At 35.9% G+C, this 21,578-nt stretch overlaps 1 protein-coding gene and 1 pseudogene across 1 annotated transcript; one reads left to right on the forward strand and one right to left on the reverse strand.

Annotated features, from left to right (window-relative positions):
* Window positions 1-3,592: 3,592 nt before the first annotated feature.
* On the reverse strand, window positions 3,593-5,569 carry LOC136410187 (uncharacterized). Its single transcript, XM_066392222.1, has one exon. It carries the CDS (start codon window positions 5,567-5,569, stop codon window positions 3,593-3,595), a length of 1,977 nt encoding a protein of 658 aa, XP_066248319.1.
* A 5,085-nt stretch (window positions 5,570-10,654) lies between these two features.
* Window positions 10,655-11,673, forward strand: LOC136410188 (histone-lysine N-methyltransferase SETMAR-like; annotated as a pseudogene).
* The last annotated feature ends 9,905 nt before the right edge of the window (window positions 11,674-21,578 follow it).

Raw genomic sequence — 21,578 nt, forward strand, 5'->3', positions numbered from 1 at the left:
GAAGTGTAACCTTGTAGTTTTAAGAAATACTTGTTTGGTCAGGCTTAATGGGTTTCAGCTTGAAAGTTTTTCCTAACTTTCTAGGTTTTTTATTCGCCTTTAGACGCTTCTTCAGGTTTTCCCCACACAACAGAGAATCAAGGAGGAAGTCCCTATTAACTTATTGGAATTTTTAACTAAGGTTCATTGCAATTTGTTGGTAGAAAATATCTGTTAGCAGCCGCATTGCATCATGCAGCATGGCAACATACGGTCTATTGCCTGGCGTCAAATACCTCAAAAACTAATGAAAAATGTAATTTAGTGTGAAATCACACCAAACTAAAAAAATTACAGGTACCGAGTCAATATTCGAATGCCGTTGGGCTATGCCATTGTGCGTGAACAGGTAGAGTTCGTCACGAACGGAGCTCAAGCGCAGTCGGTTTCTGGGAACGCGATGGAGGGTAATTCAGATGGGCCCGTTTACGGTTGCCGCAGTTATTTTAAATATTTTTTCAAGTTGCTCTCTTTCCCAAGAAGGATCGATTGCGTCTTCGATGAGAAGTTTTTCTAAATGTTTTTTGCATTATCGGCATATTAAAAACACTTGAAGAAAAATTTGCGAGATCACATTGACATACATATGAACAAACAATGATTCAATGGTGCGCAATACTCCGATCGGGGCTGATTGAACGCCGCATCAGCACCGGCGCAGAATTTTTTGTTTTATCCGTAAAATGTGTGAGATTAACGCAACTTGGAAATGCTACAATCTTCCTGTTTCCGAACAAAATGTGTACCAAAAACTTTTTATTTCCGGAATATTACTCACATTTTTGGAGGCACCCTGTATATACTTATACAGGATGTTTTAAAATGTGTGATACCATGTATAAGTGTCATATTATTCCAGAGGCTTACAGGCAGACGCTGCATCAGCAGCTTGTATCAAAGGGTGCTGCTTCGGCCATAAAACTAATAGCGACGCGATAGAAGTACCAAAGACAATTAATCAGTTAGGGACTTTTTCCGTGTGAGATTCACTAGATTCGCTCAAACTTTCAACCTGTTAAGATCACAGTAATAAAGTCCAAAAATTCAAGAATTTTGAGTCACTAACTCCCACCAACCAAAACCCACAACATTCGTTACAATAAAACTTAAGTATATATAGGGTGTTTCCAAAAACGTGAGCTCGCTATATATAGCGGACTTTTACGTTTAAAAATAAGAAAAAAAATATATTAACATGGGTACGGAAGGGGTTCTTAACGGAAATATGGCCTTTTAAATATGGCGACCAAAAAGTTGTTTTTATTTAATATCATTGGAATTACTTCGGGTAGAGTTTTCAACCTTGGTATGATATTTACTAGTATTAGTACCTAGTTTTAGCAATTAGGCGCAATTTTTTGTCATGTTCAGGGACGAATCTGAGAGAAGGACACTTTGAATTTTTACTCCTAACTTTTACTCCTAACTGATATTTTTTAACATTTTTTGATACAATATATGACTTTTTGACGTTTTTTACGTAAAAAAACATACTGTTGTTTCAAAACTTTCAGATGCACCGCTTTGGAGAAAAATTGAGTTGAAAGTTTCTGTGTAGTACCGTTACACTGCACACCACCGTAGTTATGAAAAATTATTTCGGGATAAATTATGATGTATCTAAGTAATTGCTAAAAGAAGGTACTAATACTAGCAAATATCGTACCAGAATTGAAAACTCTGCTCAAAGTAATTTCAACAATATTAAATGTTCAGGACTGATTTTAAGGTTGTACATAGTGATTAGATAAGCACTTTAGCATAAGTCGAATTAGTACTGCTGGTTGCATCGCAACCTAGTAGCTTTAATTTAGTGTATCATATTTTATCGCGCACCTAGAGGCGACGCCTATGAACGTTAAGAAATTGGCACCATTTCAGAATGCCCAGATGTGGGGAATCCTTTGTCCTAATAATGATGGTTTCTCGAACGGGACAACCTTCTCTCAAGTAGCTTTGTTTTGCCATAGCACCACGTTTCTAACGGCGGCAATTAAGAGAACCCTCTTTGTCTACAAGGGTTCTCCTGGAGTACGCCTATGGGTGCCGATCCCTAAAGGTAGTATTTAAGGTTCCAAAGGGAGTTTTGTTGCTCTCTCTCTACGATTCGACCACACGGCGACTATCCCTTAATCACCAATCCTTATTGTTTAAAAGTGTACCCAATTATATCATCCTGAAGTGCAAGGGGAAACGTTTTTTTTTCTACAGTCCTTCGATCCTACAGGCAAGGTTTCTCTAAAGCTAAACATTAAATAAAAACCACTTTTTTGTCGCCACCTTTAAAGAGCTGTGCCATATTTCTGTTAGAAAGCACTTCCGGACCCATGTTGATATAATTTTTTTTTTAATTTTTGCTGAAGGTTGACTTCTTCACCGCGGGTTATCCATCAATAGAATTTTCCTATTATAGGATTTTGGCTGCGTTTTTAATCCTATACTGCATGACAATTACCATTAAGTGCTTTTTATTAAGTACTTTATTCCATAAGCGTAAGTTTGATTAAAATGTGAATTAAAAATCGAAAAAATACATCTCAAAATTTTGATTTGAATAAATGAAAATGCATTATTCTAATTTCGTCCCTACTGAAATCATCAGATAGATCACTAGAACCATTAGGCATCAGAAATACATTAGTAGACAATTACAATTTCTTAACTCTTATGATCCTTGTCATTCGAAAAGATTCGGTTAATGCACCTATAATTAAAACAGTTTTGATATACCTTTGATAAACCTTTGTTAAGTTAAGAAGGTTTAGTTTCTTTTATACGCGAAAACAGTGTCTCTGAGACTGCGAACTCAGGGTGGTCCTTCATAATCGATCAATCCAGTCCACGATCTACGTAGTTCACGGTTATCGTATCGAAAGGGGTGAGTCGACTCAATCACGTATACGCGCCAAAGGCCGTGTATGGTTAAGGGGTCAATTCGGCCCCCACGGGCGATCGATCTGAAATTTTTACCAATTGTCCCTACCACTCAAAGGACTTACCACATAAAATTTCAACTTCCTAAGTCTCACCATTCAAGGGTAGGACGGGGTTGAGAGTAAAAACTTTAAAACGCCATATCTCGAGAACTATTCATCGTACAGCGTGGGGCAAAATGGTGCGTCCTTCAGTAACCACCTTCTTATTTTCATATACTTGTAGATTTATCGGTTGATGTCAAAGGGCTGAAATCTCAAAAAAAAAACTTAGGTGATTTTAGAGGAGTTCGCACTTTGGTACACTAACCATTTTTGCACACTGTGTAGAGGGCCTCTCGAAGTATCTACCCACGTTGAATCAGATTTGTAGCAAAATCAGTATTTGGGATATAACGATTGAAAATATAGATATATAAATATCAATAACTTATAAGTCTAAATCCATATAATTCATATAACTAACGCGGCAGAAAACAGCATCAACACCAAATGACTTCGTTATAGAATATATACGGCATAGAGCCCCTAGAGCTGCCCTCTAAAGTGATGGACAAGTAAGTATAATTATGTACCCAGAAAGAAGGGAAGAAATTCAATGTTTTTGAGAAGACTAGTTATTAATCAGGTAGGGTGGTGACGTCAGCGTCTTCATCCGTATCACTGTCTTCTTGGACACCTACGAAAGCAGTGTTCTTAAACATGTTGGTTAAAATCTCGGCCGGGTTGATAATTCGGGCTAAGTAACGAGCATGTGATAAATAATAAATAATTGCAGCCACATGAGAACAACAACCGACAGTACGCTTTCCATTCGCGCAATCACAGCAATAGCGACATATACCTGCTACATCATTTCGTTTTAGCGTATAATCGATGAAAGAGGTGTAGGTTTTCCGATTACTATGCCTAGAACGAGATTGTATTCTCAAAATAGTTGCATTCTCTTTCAAGTAGTCAACATTCAGGGAACCATCTTCGTTCGTTATCTCTGCTAAATACGATTTAGCTTGGCCCAATTGATAAGTACCTGTGAAAAGTAATATTAATTGAGCTTCTGTTAATTGAGGGAAATCCTTTATCGCATTTGAAGTAATCCGTCTGAAAATAACTTTCTTACGCGCCCATTTTCCTGTTTCTACTTCTTCCGCCAAGTAATTCGGTGTATCTACTAGCGCTTGCATCCTTGCGATGATTTCTTCTCCAGCGTCTTTATCGGAAGTTAATCGTTGCCCAAACTGATTTTGTAAAAAAGCCGCGATTCTAAAATACTCGCCTATTGTCGGGACGATCTTATTATCTATTTTCCGGTCAAGTAATTGATATTTTTGTTTCAAAATACCGTGAACAGCTTCAACGACCCATCGGACTTTTGTTATAAGTCTCGAGCGATTGGCTTCTAAACTCTCTAACTGTTTGCGTTTGCCTTTGAGAGCTGGCATGGCTGTTTTGTATCCTTTACTATTTAAATATTCTATTATGTCCCGAAATCCTCTGTCCAGTACAAAAATATCCCTTGCTTCCAGTAAATCGGATAATCCCGTATTTTCAACTTCCAGAATTGTTCTTAAAATTCGCGCATCATTTTCGTTTGTGCCGAACGGTCCAAGCATGTCGACAATAAAACCACTAGTGGTACATATCGTGAATGGTTTACATAAAGGTACTTTCTTTTGACCAGAAAACGATCTCCTTTGATATTCATTGTTCGTGCTTTTCTGATGTCGAGCATAAGTGCCATCACATATCAGAATTAAATCCTCATTATCAGCTTTAAGTACTGTTCGAGCAATTGGACTAGTTTCATATATAATTTTTTCCCTAGTCGTATTTTGACATCCAAAGTGTTTAGCTAGAATATCTTGGACAAAAGCACATCTCACTGATTTAAGATACTCCGAGACGACCCCTTTATTGGGTAAATGAAGAATGGAAGCAATTAGTTCATGTGAATTACCGGTTTTAAGTTTGAATAAAAAGGTAACGATGGCCTGTGTGGTGGTTCTGTTACAAGAATTTCTAAGAGACGTTAGCATTTCTTTTAACTGCAATAAATTCTCCCAAGTTAAGCTTGTGAAAAGTCTTAATTGTGTTTCGGGCATAGAAAAATCCGAGACTTGATCAAACAAACTTTTATCACAACTAATCGCTAAGTTTTCCATCATGCAAGAGAGCTCTTTCGATGTGATTTCAGAAATATTTGAATATACCTTGATCTTCATTAAATCTTCCTCAAAAAATGAGTCGAAAATGATGTGACTTCTACAGCATCTATCGCCAATTGGAATAAACAGTTTTCTCTTTGCGTAACTCTGGCAACGAGCCTTCTCGGGAATCAAAATTAAATTGGAAGTTGTATTACCACCACAAATGATGCAATATTTTTGAGTTGCAACGGTGCGATCGATTTCCAGACTAACTAATTCTTCGGCCTGTTCATTAGATGTTAAATTATATTTAACTTCAGGATCACGTGTATCGTCTGTATCGGAATCATCGCTATTCTCGTTGATATTAATCTGAATCGACTCTTCCACCACAGGATTTTTAGAGATGTCATTAGGAAGTCCAGCGTTTTGCTGAATTGGGACCAGCATTCTTTGCTTTTTATAAAAGGAAATGCGGCAATATCCGCACACGGTGCGATTCTGTTGAACTGCAACACAGAATACTTTTGAATATAAACGGACGTCTTCATGAGTGTTGATACATTTTGCCTTTCCAGGCACTTTTCTCAAGGCACGTGAACAAATCACACACTTAACATTCAGCGACGCTGATGTGGAAGGTAATGAATCATTAGATTCCATAATTTAAAATAAATGTAGGTTTTTCCAACGTTGTCTAGGGTTTTAACAATAGGGTTTATTGATATTAACGGATACACTTTGAATTCTACTTGCGGATAATAGTTCTGGTGAGCCACTCGAAAGAAAGAGAGAGCTCTCTAGCTTCGGGGCGCTCTTAAATACTAAACCAAGGGTAATTAAACAGTGTCGTACCCTGGCTAGAAAGCAATTACCGACTTATGACACCACTTGCGACGTTACCGTGGTACTGATAACACTTGATCGGTACATTTCCATAAATGCCGACAAAGGGCGGCTATCCTTTCTCACAAGTACCGATAAAGGGTGGTTAGACGTTAATCATAAAATATAAGAATCGCATGAAGATAACGATTGCGAAACCCTCTTAATTGACGAAAATAGTTCTAACCAGGTTGCGACATACATAGGCGTCCTATAGGGGCAACATCAACCCCCTCAAAACTCTTTCATCTTAAACTAACAGGCCTAACCTAATTAATAATATTAGCACTATCACTATATACAACTCAAAGATTTCCTGATCGTACCTCGACTTTGTCGTAAAAATAGAGAAGTTTTTACATATATGCAAAAGGGTTAGATCTATTTGACCTTAGAATCCCACATGAAAAATAATTTAAAAAACTGTAAAAAAACTAATCGAAAATTGCCAAGTAAATATACACACCACTAGGCACAATAGTTTATTGCTATGTGTACAAGTATACTAAGGCCATAAGTGAGAAATTTTTTAAAAATATTTATTGCGATAAATACTGTTTTTTTGCATCGTGGTCTACGTACACTTTGAATCGCTATATCCCAAATACTGATTTTGATACAAATCTGATTCAACGTGGGTAGATACTTCGAGAGGCCCTCTACACAGTGTGCAAAAATGGTTAGTGTACCAAAGTGCGAACTCCTCTAAAATCACCTAAGTTTTTTTTTTGAGATTTCAGCCCTTTGACATCAACCGATAAATCTACAAGTATATGAAAATAAGAAGGTGGTTACTGAAGGACGCACCATTTTGCCCCACGCTGTACGATGAATAGTTCTCGAGATATGGCGTTTTAAAGTTTTTACTCTCAACCCCGTCCTACCCTTGAATGGTGAGACTTAGGAAGTTGAAATTTTATGTGGTAAGTCCTTTGAGTGGTAGGGACAATTGGTAAAAATTTCAGATCGATCGCCCGTGGGGGCCGAATTGACCCCTTAACCATACACGGCCTTTGGACCAAACATATTTACAATATCTTTTTTAGAATAGTGTCAATTGTTGGTTTTCAAAGTTGATGCAAAAATAATATTCTTTTATTATTAGTCAAAATTAATTATTCAAATTCACTATATTTTTTAATACAAATTCAACGTCCAAGTCCATTGGACAGATAATTTGGAACTTATTTTATCAATATAAAGGGTGTTATTAAATTCGGTCAAACTTCAAGGGACGATTCTTTGAGTAATTGTCAAACGAAAAGTTTATATAAAAAATAAAAAATAATTTATAATTTGAAAAAAAGTTCTTTCAAAATACAAGGTGTCAAACTTCAAAAAAATATTGTTTTTTCATAAAAATCTTAATAATCTGTTAGCCAATTTTGTTAAAAAGCAGTGTTATTTATCCTTATTATTGTTATTTATATGCCACTGGTTTTTTTTAACTTTTATATTTTTTTCGTATTAAGCAACTCAAAATACAACTTGATGGGAAAAAAATTCAAGAGACAAAAGAATTTTGATTTGACGATAATTGAAGAGACAAAGAAAGTTTGATAGCCTGTATCTTGAAAACAAAGCATTACCGGGCTTATGTTTATATAAACTTTTCGTCTGAGAATTACTCAAAGAATCACCTTTTGAAGTTTGATCACGCGCTTAAATAACACCCTCTTTAATTTATTAGGGATTCGAAGTCCAATGGTCCAATTGAGATCTACCAGGAGGCGACTCATCTCAGGAAATTACCTTGTTACACACCTGCATAATGCTAGTTGTGGATTCTATAATATACTTTCTCCTGACTTAGTACCTAGATTCCATAATGCCTGGAAAATATGGTATCCCCCAGTCAAGGCTTTTTCCTCTAATATTCATAAAATCAGTATGATTCACGGTATATTTAATCACTGTGAAATTATGCTTCACGTCGATATTTGCAGTGTTTTACCAGAATAAGGAACACTGCGGAAGATATTAACTTAGCACAAGCACTTTTCGGAAATAGACAACATGCCATTAAGTTGCTCAACGTGTCAAAGAAATACAGAACAAAAACAATTTGTAATTAATAGCTTGTATATGGACGTTTACAAAAACCGAATCATCGTTCTGCTGGGCCATAATGAGGGCTGGGAAATTCACGATAATGAACATTATTACTGGTACACACATATCGACATTTGATATAATTTGAAATTATTTTATCTTTTTTTTCTGGCAGAAATGACCAGAAAAACTGAAGGCTGGATCTATATTAACAACAAAGAAATTCTCAACAGTTCCGATATCATTCTATTTATCTGTCTTTGCTCGCAACAAAACTTGTTTTTAGGAGACTTGACAGTATGGCAACATATGATCTTCGCTAATACCTAGATATACAGGGTATTCCTAAATATCATGTACGTATTGAAGGTGGTAATTCTTTAGTTTATTTCATGACTAAAAGTTCATATAAACATTGGTCCGCAAACGCCTCGTTACCTATTTACAGGGTGTTCAAATTAAAAAAATAAAAAGTGAAAACCGTTGATGAGTTGGGAAATCGAATACTACGAGGGTGGATCAAATATAAACAAGACTTTGTTTATTCAAAGTATTTTAATCATAGTAACAAAAAAAGATGTATGTATCATTTTTCTACATAAGCCTCCCTTTATTAATGTATTTTTCCCACCGTGTTGGAAGTTTTATGATGCCTTTATCATAGAAAGAAGAAGTTCATGTCAGCAGCCAATTGCGCACGTACACTTTTACTACTGCGTCATCGTCAAATCGGTGGCTTCCCAGAGGCACTTTGAGTGGTTCGAAGAGGTGAAAATCGAAGAGCGAAAGGTCAGGGCTGTATGGAGGATGTTCAAGAGTTCCTCAATCCAATTCCTCCAATTTGTTGCGAGTGAGCATTGCAGTATGAAATCGAATGTTGTCCTGAAGCACAATGACTTTTTGCATCGGCATTGCACGTCTTTTCCCACGATAACAAAGTCTGACCTTACTCAAAAGGTCACAGTAGTACGCTACATTGATAATGCGACGATTGTGCAAATAGTCTATGTGCAAAACATCATATTGATCAGAAAACAGTCCTTCGTGATGTTCGTCCGAGGGCGACGTTTGTGAGTCTCATTTTCAATTTTTACACGGCCTTGGTTGAACTCCTTATGTCAGACAAACACACGAGGTCTTGACAATGTTTCATTACTGAATTGTGCTGTCAATCTACGCAAGATTTTGCTTGGTAAGGCTTGATACCTTCCCAAGTAAGAAATTTAAGATTATACGCTGCGCGACGAAGGATGATACTTCTTTCTCCGATATTGCACAACAAACTACTGAGGAGATCGACGAAGTTCGGAAAACCGATTCCCCTTCTCCTAACATTCCTTCGTAATGTTACCTGAAGCCGCCCAACTGTTCCTTGACTGTGAAAGACTAAGAACGAAAAATCTTGTTTATATTTGATCCACCCTCGTAGATGCATTTGAAATGGTGACAAATACTCCGAATGTATTTGGAAGAGTACAGGCATTAATGAGAAGAAAGGCACTCGCATGTAAATAACAACTGGCGGACGTTGTTTTCAACAGTTGCTGTAGTGTAGTTTTCTTCTTAACGTTATTATTATTATTTAGGGTCATCACGGCTTAAATTTTTAACAGATACTTTCAAATAAACGCTCAAAGTTTTTAAAAACAGAGTATTACCTATAGTAATTGTTTACCCATAATAAATTTTAATTTCATCTCACCAATTACAGAAAATCGATTTTAATTTTTTTTCTCGATAACCGACCCATATACGAAAAAACTACAAAAAGCCAAAAAGTCTCTAAACAAAATAAAAGAAATTTTATATTTTAGAATCTACCAGCACTGTAAAAAAGTTCGGAGAAGAAAAAGAGACATGACCTCTGGGAAAATATTACCCTGTAGATTATCAAAATCAATTGACATGCCCAATGATGTAAGTCCTACAGTGTAAACTATGTATAGGGTTCGCCTGATATTAAAGGAATTGATATGTGAAATATGATTAGGTCATTTTTTATGGTTACGTCGGCATGAGCTATTTCATAATACCTAATAGGATTATCAAAAGGAATTTTGTTTTTGGGCTTGAGATGATTTAAAAGTGATCGTAGTTCTTTATATTTTAAAATACTGTGATGTAGAATATTAATGATTGCAAAGTCTATCGCTGTTTGGACGTCAAATGTCCTTAATAATATGGAGATTGTTATTTACATTGTCAAGGGCTATAATAAAGTAGATAGCGACTGACGAGGATTGCATTATTTGAGTAAGGTTGTTTAGGCGTGTATGCAATTTTTGTTGGTTTTCTGTGATGTCAGTTAGTTGAGTATCAACGTCCTTGTTTAATTGCTTAACTATGGTTTGTGTGGCTGATATGTCTTGTTGCAAAGTCTTTTGATTTGTTTGAAGCGTTTTTATATATTAGGCTGTTTCACATGAAATGTCGGATTTAAAGTCTTAACTTTTCTTCCGCCTTTTTTTGCATCAAGACTTTTTTCTAGTTATGCGTCAAATATATCGTTTCAAACCTGAGAGTGTGTTGTTTCTTATCTGATATTTTTTGTGGGATTGTGTACAGTTGTGACACATTTTTGGATCGATTATGTCTAACATGTATCCAAGAGATTTTCGCGTCTTGTACTTGTATGAGTGGAAAAGTAGGCATACCGCCGTAGAAGCTGCCCGAAGTATTAACTGTGCGTTTGGGGAGGGTTCTGCAATTGAATGCACTATTCGTCGCTGGTATGCCAAATTCGAATCTGGAGACGAGAGCCTGGAAATTGAAGACCGTGGTAAACCAAAGAGTGCCCTGAATGATGAAGTTTTGCAGGTGTTGGTTGAGGCAAATCCCCGCCAAACAGTCTGAGAACTTTCAGAAGAGCTAAACGTTAGCATCGCAACAATTTCTCGGTACCTAAAGCTGATTGGGAAAGTAAAGAAGATGGATAAGTGGGTCCCGCACGAGCTTAATGAACGGCAGAAAATTACGCGCCAGGAAATTTGCAATTCTCCGCTGATCCGAAACGACAGAGACCCGTTTTTGGATCGCATTGTAACGTGCGACGAAAAATGGATGCTGTATGACAACAGACGATGCTCTGCACAATGGTTAGATGCCGATGAGAATCCAAAACACATGCCTAAACCGAGTTTGCACCCAAAAAAGACGATGGTTACTGTATGGTGGTCAATGGGGGCGTAATCCATTACAACTTCTTAAAACCGAGTGAAACCATTACTGCAGAGAAATACTGTGCCAAACTTACCGAAATGCATCGAAAGTTGTCTGTTAAGCAACCGTCATTAGTCAACAGAAAGGGGCCAATTCTTCTTCATGACAACGCGCGACCACATGTTTCGCAAAGAACCGTGAAAAAGCTCAGAGAAATGGAGTACGAAACACTACCACATCCACCATATTCGCCGGACTTGTCACCAACGGATTATCACTTTTTTAAACACCTAGACAACTTCCTCGCCGGAAAACGGTACCTTGATCAAGCCATTATAGAAAGTGCCTTTAAGGAGTTTATTCAAAGTAGAAGCAATGATTTTTATGAAAATGGAGTTGCAAAACTTGTCGCTAAATGGCAAAAATGTGCAGATTGTAATGGTACATATTTCGATTAAATATAATAATTTTTGAAAAATTTATAGTCTCTTAAAAGTCACGAGTAAAATCAGACATTTCATGTGAAACAACCTAATAATTATCATAGCGTTCTTTATCATCCGAATCAAGGGTTCCATATACACTATTGGACAAATGTAGAGAAACATTCTGTTTCGGGTCATATTTTCGTAAAATTACAAGATTAAAAAGTTTTTTTCGGGCTCTAAAATACCTTTAACAAATATGTCTAGGATGCCTAGAAGCGAAATCTTTTATTTCTTTTTTCTTAGGACCCCTGGACAAAAACAATTTTTTAATGGGACACAAATAGAGAAACTTCTAAAGAATTTTGTTTATAACAATGGGCATTCGTTTTTAAATAGCTGTAAACACTCTTTTCGTGCTGCAGTATTTCTAATATGGCTCGTGGTAAACATTTATCCGAAGATGTTCGCAAAAAAATCGTTAATGCTCATCAAAAAGGGTTTAAGCAAGTGGAAATTTCCAAGTTACTTAACATTCATAAATCGGTTATATCGAAAACAATTTCCAATTACAAACGTCGTAAAACATTAAAATCAATAAAAAAAAGTGGCCGTCCCAGGAAAACGACGAGACGTCTTGATGCAATAATCAAAAGAATTGCTCAGAGCCACCCGCACAAGTCTGCAAAACAAATTTTAAGCGAACTAGGCGACGTCCAAGTAAGCTACAAAACCGTCCAAAGAAGGCTAAGGGAAATAGAATTATTTAGTCGCAAATCTGCCAAAAAACCACTAATATCCGGAAAGAACCGAAAGGCCCGACTTGCTTTTGCTAATAGATACTTGCATTGGGCTAGTGAAGATTGGAAAAAAGTGCTGTTTTCAGATGAAAACAAGTTCAGCATTTTTGGTTCTGATGGTGTATCGTGGGTCCATCGTCCTCCAAGGTAAAGATTTAATCCAAAGTACACTAAACCTACAGTCAAACATGGCGGAGGATGTTGTATGGTATGGGGATGTTTCTCTTGGCATGGAATGGGTCCGTTGTACATCGTAGAGTGTATCATGGATAGGTTTGTGTACTTAGATATTTTAAAAAACACAATGCTATCATATGCTGAGGATCATCTACCTCTAACTTGGATATTTCTTCAAGACAATGATCCGAAGCATAAATCGAAACTAATTAAAGATTGGTTTGTGGAAGAAAAAATTAAGGTAATGGATTTTCCTGCTCAAAGTCCTGACCTCAACCCGATAGAAAACTTATGGGAAGAATTAGAGAGACGGGTTCGCAGCTCTATGATATCCTCTAAGGCTGAATTAATTCGGGTTCTACAAGAGTCTTGGAATTCCATTGGAAGAGACGTTATTTTGAAATTATTGGAGTCAATGCCGAAACGATGTCAAGAAGTCATAGCAAATAAAGGATTTTCAACTCATTACTAGTTTTAAAGGAATTACTGGACCAATTTTTAGAATATTTACTAATTTTTCGGGAGTTTCTTTACTTTTGTCCCGTCCTTTATTTTTATATTTGAATGTAATTTTTATTTTCAGATTGAAATTGGTAATTTTTTGTACAAAATGTTTGTTATATTTGTATGTACTTATACGTGTATTATTTGCGAAATTCTGTATAATATAACAAAATAAACTTTGAAGTTTTTAAAGTTTCTCTACTTTTGTCCAATAGTGTAGATATTTTTGTATTTTTCCTGCTAAATTTATAAGTCCTCTTTTAGTTCTATTCGTTGGCATAGAATAGTGCTTGATGAATGTTTTAATGGATTTGATTCGAGTCAACAGGCTATTAAGCCTTATTAATAAGAGTGTGTTATGATTTGTTTTTGATAAGCTCAGGGTCTGATTTAGCTGAATAAGGGTTTGCTCGTTTGATTTTAGGCACTTACGGATATTTGTTAGATTTATATAATAATGGACATGATGTAGGTCGTTTATAATATAGCTTGTTGATTGTTGCTATTGTTGATTAGTAATAGAGGGTTGAATATTTCCTCAATGTGATATTGGGCCTTAATGAACACCGGCAGAAGTACTAGAATAATTTTCATCCTTCCTCGACTGAAAATGTTGTTTAATATCCTTTGGTTGTTTTTGATTTTGGAACTTAGCTACTTTTTATTTGGGGTTTAATTTTCGTGGTAATTTTTGAGAAGTACCTATTAGTTGTTTGGTACCTTCCGGTATTTCGGGGTCATCTTCTCTTTTTTTTGTTGAGTTTAGCTAAAGCATTTGTTTTTTTGCATTTAGTTTCAGATTGATTGTGTTATTTAATTCTTTGAAGATGTCAGATAGTTCGTAAATGTAATCTGTTTGGAGTTGGTTGAGATCTTTTTCGAAATTGAGTTGGTAATTTAGATTTCCTTTCATGATTTGAAAACGGGTATAGTCGTGAGATGAATGGATACTATTTTTATAGTTTAGAACGCCAAGGTCTACTAATTCCGGGATAGTTTTCGATTGATGGTTATCCCAGAGGGCAATGAGGCTTTCCTTAAGGGTTGAATGAAACCTTTCTATGGGGGAGTTTGAATTCAGATTATAAGGTGTGATATAATGCAATTCAATTTTATATGTTTTGCAGAGGTCCTGGAGCAGAAAGCTTTTGAATGTCTTAGCATTGTCCAATGTTATTTTGGAGGGTGTGCCGTGATGGGCAAAGAATTTAATTAAATTTTGACAAATTTCGATAGAAGTGTTATCAACATTACAAGGTTCTAGCAAAACCATGAAGAAAATAAACAGATGTACCCACTTACGTTGGGGTTGCGGGGAGGTGTTGGGTGAAGGAGACGGATGGAACCCGGGATGGAGGGCAATCTGGTCCCGGCGGTTAAAGGGGACATTATATCTTTAACACTGGCGATTATTTTTCTACGTGCTGATAATAAATGTAGTCCGATATTTAAGTCTTTTTTTTTCTTCCGGAGATTCGTCCGTTAAGAGAAGTTTTATTTGTAGGATAGGCTGGTGCAAATTTTGAGAAATTATCTATTATCGTTAAATATATTTGGTGTGAGATAGATTATACAGGGTGTTTTGTTTTTGGTATGCCTACTATTGCTATCTCCGAAACGGTGAGAGTTACAACTTTGATTAAATTAGACTAAATTGTCTCCTTATGGAGTTGATTAAGGAAACCGCTGTAATGGGCATTATTCGAATGAATTTTCAATCATGACTAAAATGTTATTCAAATCCATGAATAATGACTAAAAAAAATTATTCATAATTTATTACAGTGAATGAGGAATAATTATTCGTACATTTTATCCATGAATGATCTATTCATAAATAACGTATTAATCATGATTAATTTTTTTGAATTATTTCATGAATAATATTTGAAAACTTAAGTTTAACCGAAAGTTTGAAATGGGTCTAAAGAATAATTAAACAAGATGTAGAACTAAGTAGATATTATGTTTATTAATAACTATTTTTTTAACAACTTCAAGGAATGAAATTAATATTTGCTTTCCAAACTACTTTTCTTTCAAATGCTAAATCCGATAAACGATTTGACTTTGGCGTGTTGACGATTGTAACATACGAAAATAGACGTTCTACTGCTGCAGATGATGGTAGCGGTGTATTATATTGAATAAAAACTGATTTAATGGCTGGGTAATAATCCAACATCAATAAATTTGTAGATGGATTTTTAAAAAAGTTTAAAATTTGAAGTTCGGCATCAAAATTGAAGTTGCTAACTTCTTTTGATGACGGAGTTCTGGAATCAAAAATTTTAAATAAATTTTCATCTTCAACTTCAGTGGCCATTTCGTGCGTACGTGATAACCGTGAGGCCTGGGCAACAGCTGCTTTGAAAGCATTTAAAACAGTGTTTTGACTAGGTTCATTAATACAACTAAACCATTTTTGTTTAAATTTTGGATGACTTATAGCCGCTATGCCTGCATCGATTGCCTCCGTGGTGGTGAAAAGAAAACAGTTTTCAAATCTCTTTAAAATGCTCTCCAATAGACCCTTCGCTATTGGTTTGCGATAGTCATATTCTCGGCTATTCAAATCCTTTATTGTTTCTTTAAGAGCAATCAACGTAGGTACTTTTATACCGTAATGGCAAAGTTTTTCACCTTGCAGTATATCTAAAGCCTCAGCCAAAGGTTTAGTTATCAAGATGAATTCTTTTAAATATTTGAACTCTGTGTCAATAAGCTTGTGAGTTAGATTTAAAACATCGAATGCCTCATCACTTTGGCTTTTTAACTTTAAAATATCTCCTAAAGCATCAAATAGGGAATTCCAACGGGTTTCTACTGGACGAGATGGCACAAAGTTCAAAATCGGTTCCAGCAATTCTGACGATTTTGGGCGCATTAATGCTTTCCATATGATATTGCATTTAGTTAAAACTCTACCATGAATGTTTTTTAGAATTGCGTCATCTTTGATTGTTGTGTTGATATCAGTGGCACACAAGTTTAGCGTATGAGCGCTACATCTGTGATGTTTTGGTAAACGTTGGAAATCTTCAATTATTTCGGGAAAACTCAATATCGGACATTCATCCTCTTCTTCCTCGCATGCATTAACTATTTCATTTTCCCCACCATGCCTCATAATGTTGCGAGCCTCAACTCCAAAGTCTCTAAAAGCTTTGCAAAAGTTACTTGCATTATCCGTAACAGTAGCGACTATCGTTTCAGGCCTCATTTTGTAATCATTATGAATATATGCAAACATTTTTTTAATATTTTCGGCCGTATGACTGCCTTTGATGCGTCTACAAGCTAATGCCACCGACATCCTTTCTAGAGATGTTGGAACAATCCAATGTAAAGTTTCTCCAAAAAAACTGCGCCGTCTGCCGGACCAAATGTTTGCCGTAGTGCACACGAAGTCGATATTCTGCAATATATTTTTTATTTTAGATTTTGTGTGTATGTATAATTCCTCCAACTTTCTGCTTAAACTTCTGCAGCTTATAATATGAAGTCCTAATGATGAAAATTTTTCGGAAATAAATATCATCTACGACGCATAATGGAGCCATAGTATGGATAACATATTTCATCAAAACTTGCTCGAATTGTATCTGATTGAAATTACTTGTAACATTAATGGCCTCAGAATGTTTTCCAAAATTTCTTGTCAATTTAGATTGTTTTACATGCTGTTTGTAAGCATTCAAAACCTCATTGCCATGAACTCTTTTTAGATGTGAAATAAAATTTGATGAAGATTTTGTTCCTGAAATTAAAGTTTTTTTTGGTAAACATTTTACACATTCAGCTACTACTTTTGTGGAAGTGGATTTCTCGTTAACAATTTGGAAAAAAGTTCCATCCAGAACTGAAATAGCTGCAGTGCCCTTAGATGTCGACGGTTGACTTTGTAGTTCTTCACCAGACAAATTGATACTATCATCGTCGACATGGGATTCTAGAGATGCATTACTTAGTGGAGCAGACATAGTCGTACTTTCATCTAAATCCATTTTTTATCTGCGATACAAAATACATATACTATATATTATGTATATATAATATATAGTATACCTACCATATATAAATGTAAATATTTATATTTTGCCAACAAGTTGAAACACAAAATAAATACATATATAAGTGGATTGGGTACTTACCAAAATAATTGTAATGTTTTATGACAGCGTGAACGGGTGTATTTATCAATATATGTACATACAGTTGATTCGCTGAATGATTACTCAATCTTCGTCTTGAATCTACCTATGTACATATGTACATACGTCTCAACTTGCAGAAAAGTAAAATTCAAATAATATTTCTAGTTCTGCATTGTACGTTTGGTGTTGAAGCGACGAGCAGAGTAAAAGTGGCACACATGGATACTTTGAATCAATCAATAGGAGTGTTTTAACATTACGCTATTTTTACCATTTGACATACATATGTATGTGCATACTACAATAGGCCATATTAATATTCAGACACCATGGTACCTAAGCATTTGTTTCTTTTAGCTAATTTTTCCGGGTATTAATCATGAAATAATTCGTAAAAATTAATCATGATTAATACGTTATTTATGAATAGATCATTCATAAATAAAAAGTACGAATAATAATTCTTCATTGATAGGAGTGAATAAAGAATAATTATTCGTACTTTTTATTTATGAATAATCTCTATGGATGACTGACAATTCATGATTATTATTCGAATAAATTTTGCCCATCTCTGCTAGACGATACGTGGATCTTCCCGCATTGTCCGGCGAATTCGAAAAGGATCAGGCCCTTCTAGAAAACACGGCGAAGGACTATAAAAGGTCGCTGGGAAGTAGCAAGTGCTCTCTTTCAACATAAGTTAAAAGAATACGGTACAGTGCAGTGGAGTGTTCGTGAATTGTTAGTCGTTTGTCTGTATTATAGCTTGGGATTAAATAATTTAGCCTCCCCAAACCCAACATATACAGGGTGCTTCTAAAAGGTCTTTACAACGCTCTACCATAGGTAGCTGAGATCAAAATAAAACGATTTAACCACATTTGCTTTAGTCCAAAAGTTGATAATAACCGAGCTACAGAGTGACACACAGCAACATAGCAACAGAGCAATAGGGGTTAATTTTATTCGTCGCATTAATTTTTGTGTGCGTGTAAATGGTGGGCATTTTGAACAGTTACTTAAGTAATTTTTTAATGTTATTTTTAATATTAAAAAATAAAAATTTAGAAAATTACATTCCTTTTCATTTACTTTACAAGTGTTTCTCTCGAAAATAATTGCAGTTAGCGACTTGTTTAAGTTATACCTTTTTTAAGCGAAAATACCGCGCAAATACGTTTTTTCATCCAAAACTGGTTTACCGTTAAAAATAAAAAAGTTTGAAGGACCCGAACAAGTACCTAATGCGTATACGTGGGGCCTTCTGCGATTTACCGAAATTTTATTTGATGATATGAATTCCTCATACCGAAAAACCCCCTTGTAGAAAATTTCATGAGTTTTCCTCTTGTTATTTAATAATTATAGCTAAAAATTGAATTTTACATTTCAACTTTGCCACCCTGTAGCTCGGTTATTATCAACTTTTGGACTAAGGCAAATGAGGTTAAATCGTTTTATTTTGATCTCAGCTACCTATGGTAGAGCGTTGTAAAAACCTTTTAGAGACACCCTGTATATTGTGAAGTTTAATGTCTATGAATGACAACCCCGATTCTGACGCTGATGCCTGGTCTACCACTGTTGAAATGTGCTTTTCGGGGAACCCACTGAAGGGAGGTCAACTAGTTCTAGCACTAAGCAACGCCTTGGAAGGAAATGCCTCTCAGTGGTTGTCACAGATATGTTTTCCCGATATTACGTGGATGGAGTTCAAAGAACTGTTCATAGAGCGGTTTCGAGGTTCTGAAACTCCTGCTGCCACCCTTATCAACCTACTAAACAGCCGCCCAAGAGACAACGAATGCCTTTCCGTATACAGTAGCCGATTGATCACATCATTAATGTCAAGATGGAAAACCATGAACGCAGAAGAAATCGCTGTATCACTGGTTCTAGCCCTTGTGGCACAACTCGACAGTCGGCTACAACGCTTGTCTTTCACCACAAAAGTAACCACCAGACAGGAGTTACACCAGGAACTCCAAGCCTACGCTTTTAAACGAAAAAATCTCTCCGAACCAACCAGATTCGAAAATAAAAGAGCCAAGTATTCTGGTATAAAGTGTCATTCTTGTGGAAAACTTGGACATAAAATGGCAGAGTGCAGGACAAAGAAAGACAAGTCAAAATTACCCTCAAACAACAAGGGATTAACCGATGGTGCCTCAACAACAAAGGGAAAAGCGACCTGCTTTAAGTGTGGAGACGTAGGCCATATTTCGACAGTATGTCCCAAAAATGTATCCAGCGAAAAGCGTGTCAATGTATGCAGTGTGGTAGAGCCAATGGGCAAGCTGGTACAATCTGGTGAGTTGTATCCATTTTGTTTTGATTCAGGTGCCGAATGTTCTCTGATAAAAGAGACCGTAGCTTCAAAATTTTCGGGCGAAAGGCATAATAACTTGGTAATTTTAAAAGGCATAGGTAATGCTAATATTAACAGTACCTTGCAGATATTAACTCAAGTACAAATAGATGATTTCTTTTTAGAAATTCTATTTCACGTTATTCCAGATGATTGTTTAAAAAATGATGTAATGATAGGTCGGGACCTTATTGGCCAAGGCTTTAATGTTAGCATTACGCAGGACAGTTTAACTATCTCTAAAAGTAAAATTACAAACACTTTAGAGATTAAAGAATTAAACATTAGTAATATCTATACTGAATTGATAGGCGAAGAAAAAGATCGATTATTAAGTGTCCTAACAAAATTTTCGGAATACTTTATAAACGGGTTTCCGCAAACACGCATTACTACTGGTCAGCTTGAGATACGTCTTAGTGATCCTAATAAAACTGTACAGAGACGTCCTTATCGACTTAGCGCTGACGAGGGGGAAATTGCGAGGAACAAAATTAATGAACTACAAAAATATGGTATTGTCCGTCCTAGTTCGTCACCTTTTGCGAGCCCCATGCTGCTTGTTAAAAAAAAGAACGGTTCTGATCGCCTTTGTGTAGACTATCGTGAACTCAATGCTAACACCGTAGCTGATAAATATCCTCTACCTTTGATTTCTGACCAAATTGCTCGACTTCAGGATGCAAAATATTTTACTTGTTTAGATATGGCGAGTGGTTTTCATCAAATACCTATTCATCCCAATTCAATAGAACGTACAGCGTTTGTGACGCCTCATGGTCAATACGAGTTCTTAGTTATGCCGTTTGGGTTAAAAAATGCTCCCTCTGTGTTTCAACGGGCAGTTATGAAAGCGTTAGGTGATCTCGCATACTCGTATGTCATTGTGTATATGGATGACATACTGATTGTTGCCTCCACTATTAATGAGTCGATTGAGAGATTACAAAAAGTACTTGAAACCCTTACAAGGGCGGGATTTTCGTTTAATGTGGAGAAATGCTCTTTTCTCAAAACCAAAATTGAATATCTTGGATACGAAGTTGAAGCTGGCAAAATTAGTCCTAACCCCCGTAAAATTCAGGCATTGGTTAAACTACCTTCTCCTCAGACTGTTACTCAGGTTAGACAATTTATTGGACTTGCATCTTATTTCAGACAGTTTATCCCTAAGTTTTCACTGATTATGAAACCGTTATATTCTTTAACTTGCAAAAACAACAGTTTCATATGGGAACCGAGACACGAAGAACTACGACGGCAAATCATCTCAATTTTGACGGATAAACCTGTCTTAACTATTTTCAATCATAACTACCCCATAGAGTTACATATGGACGCTAGTTCTGATGGGTATGGTGCCATTTTATTGCAGAAAATTCAAGGTAAAAGAAAAGTAGTCGAGTACTATAGTAAGAGAACTTCCCTATGCGAGTCAAAATATCATTCCTATGAATTGGAAACCCTAGCAGTTTTCAATTCTATAAAACATTTTCGCCATTATTTATTCAACAACAAATTTGTGGTATATACCGATTGTAATTCTTTAAAAGCATCACGAACTAAAATTGATTTAACACCAAGGGTACACCGTTGGTGGGCCTATTTACAATCCTTTGATTTCGACATAGAGTATAGAGAGGGAAAACGTATGGCTCATGTTGATTTTCTTTCTCGTAATCACCCTACTCAATGCACATCAACTTTTGATAAAATTCAGGAAAAACGTGTAAATCTTGCAGAAATTTCCGAGAATTGGATCCTCTCAGAACAGCAAAGAGATGATGAAGTAAAATCGATTATTTCTAAGTTACACAATGACGACCTAACCGACCAAGTAGCTAAAACATACGAACTAACGCATGGCATTCTTTATCGAAAAATTTAACGAAATGCAAAATCACGTTATCTACCCATAGTTCCGCGAGC

This window comes from Euwallacea similis, chromosome 8 (genome assembly GCF_039881205.1).
Source record: "Euwallacea similis isolate ESF13 chromosome 8, ESF131.1, whole genome shotgun sequence".
In the NCBI taxonomy this organism is placed as follows: domain Eukaryota; kingdom Metazoa; phylum Arthropoda; class Insecta; order Coleoptera; family Curculionidae; genus Euwallacea; species Euwallacea similis.

What these genes read in the sequence shown, in the direction of transcription:
- LOC136410187 (XM_066392222.1), bottom strand. Translation starts at nt 5,569, where the DNA reads ATGCTGGTCCCAATTCAGCAAAACGCTGGACTTCCTAATGACATCTCT.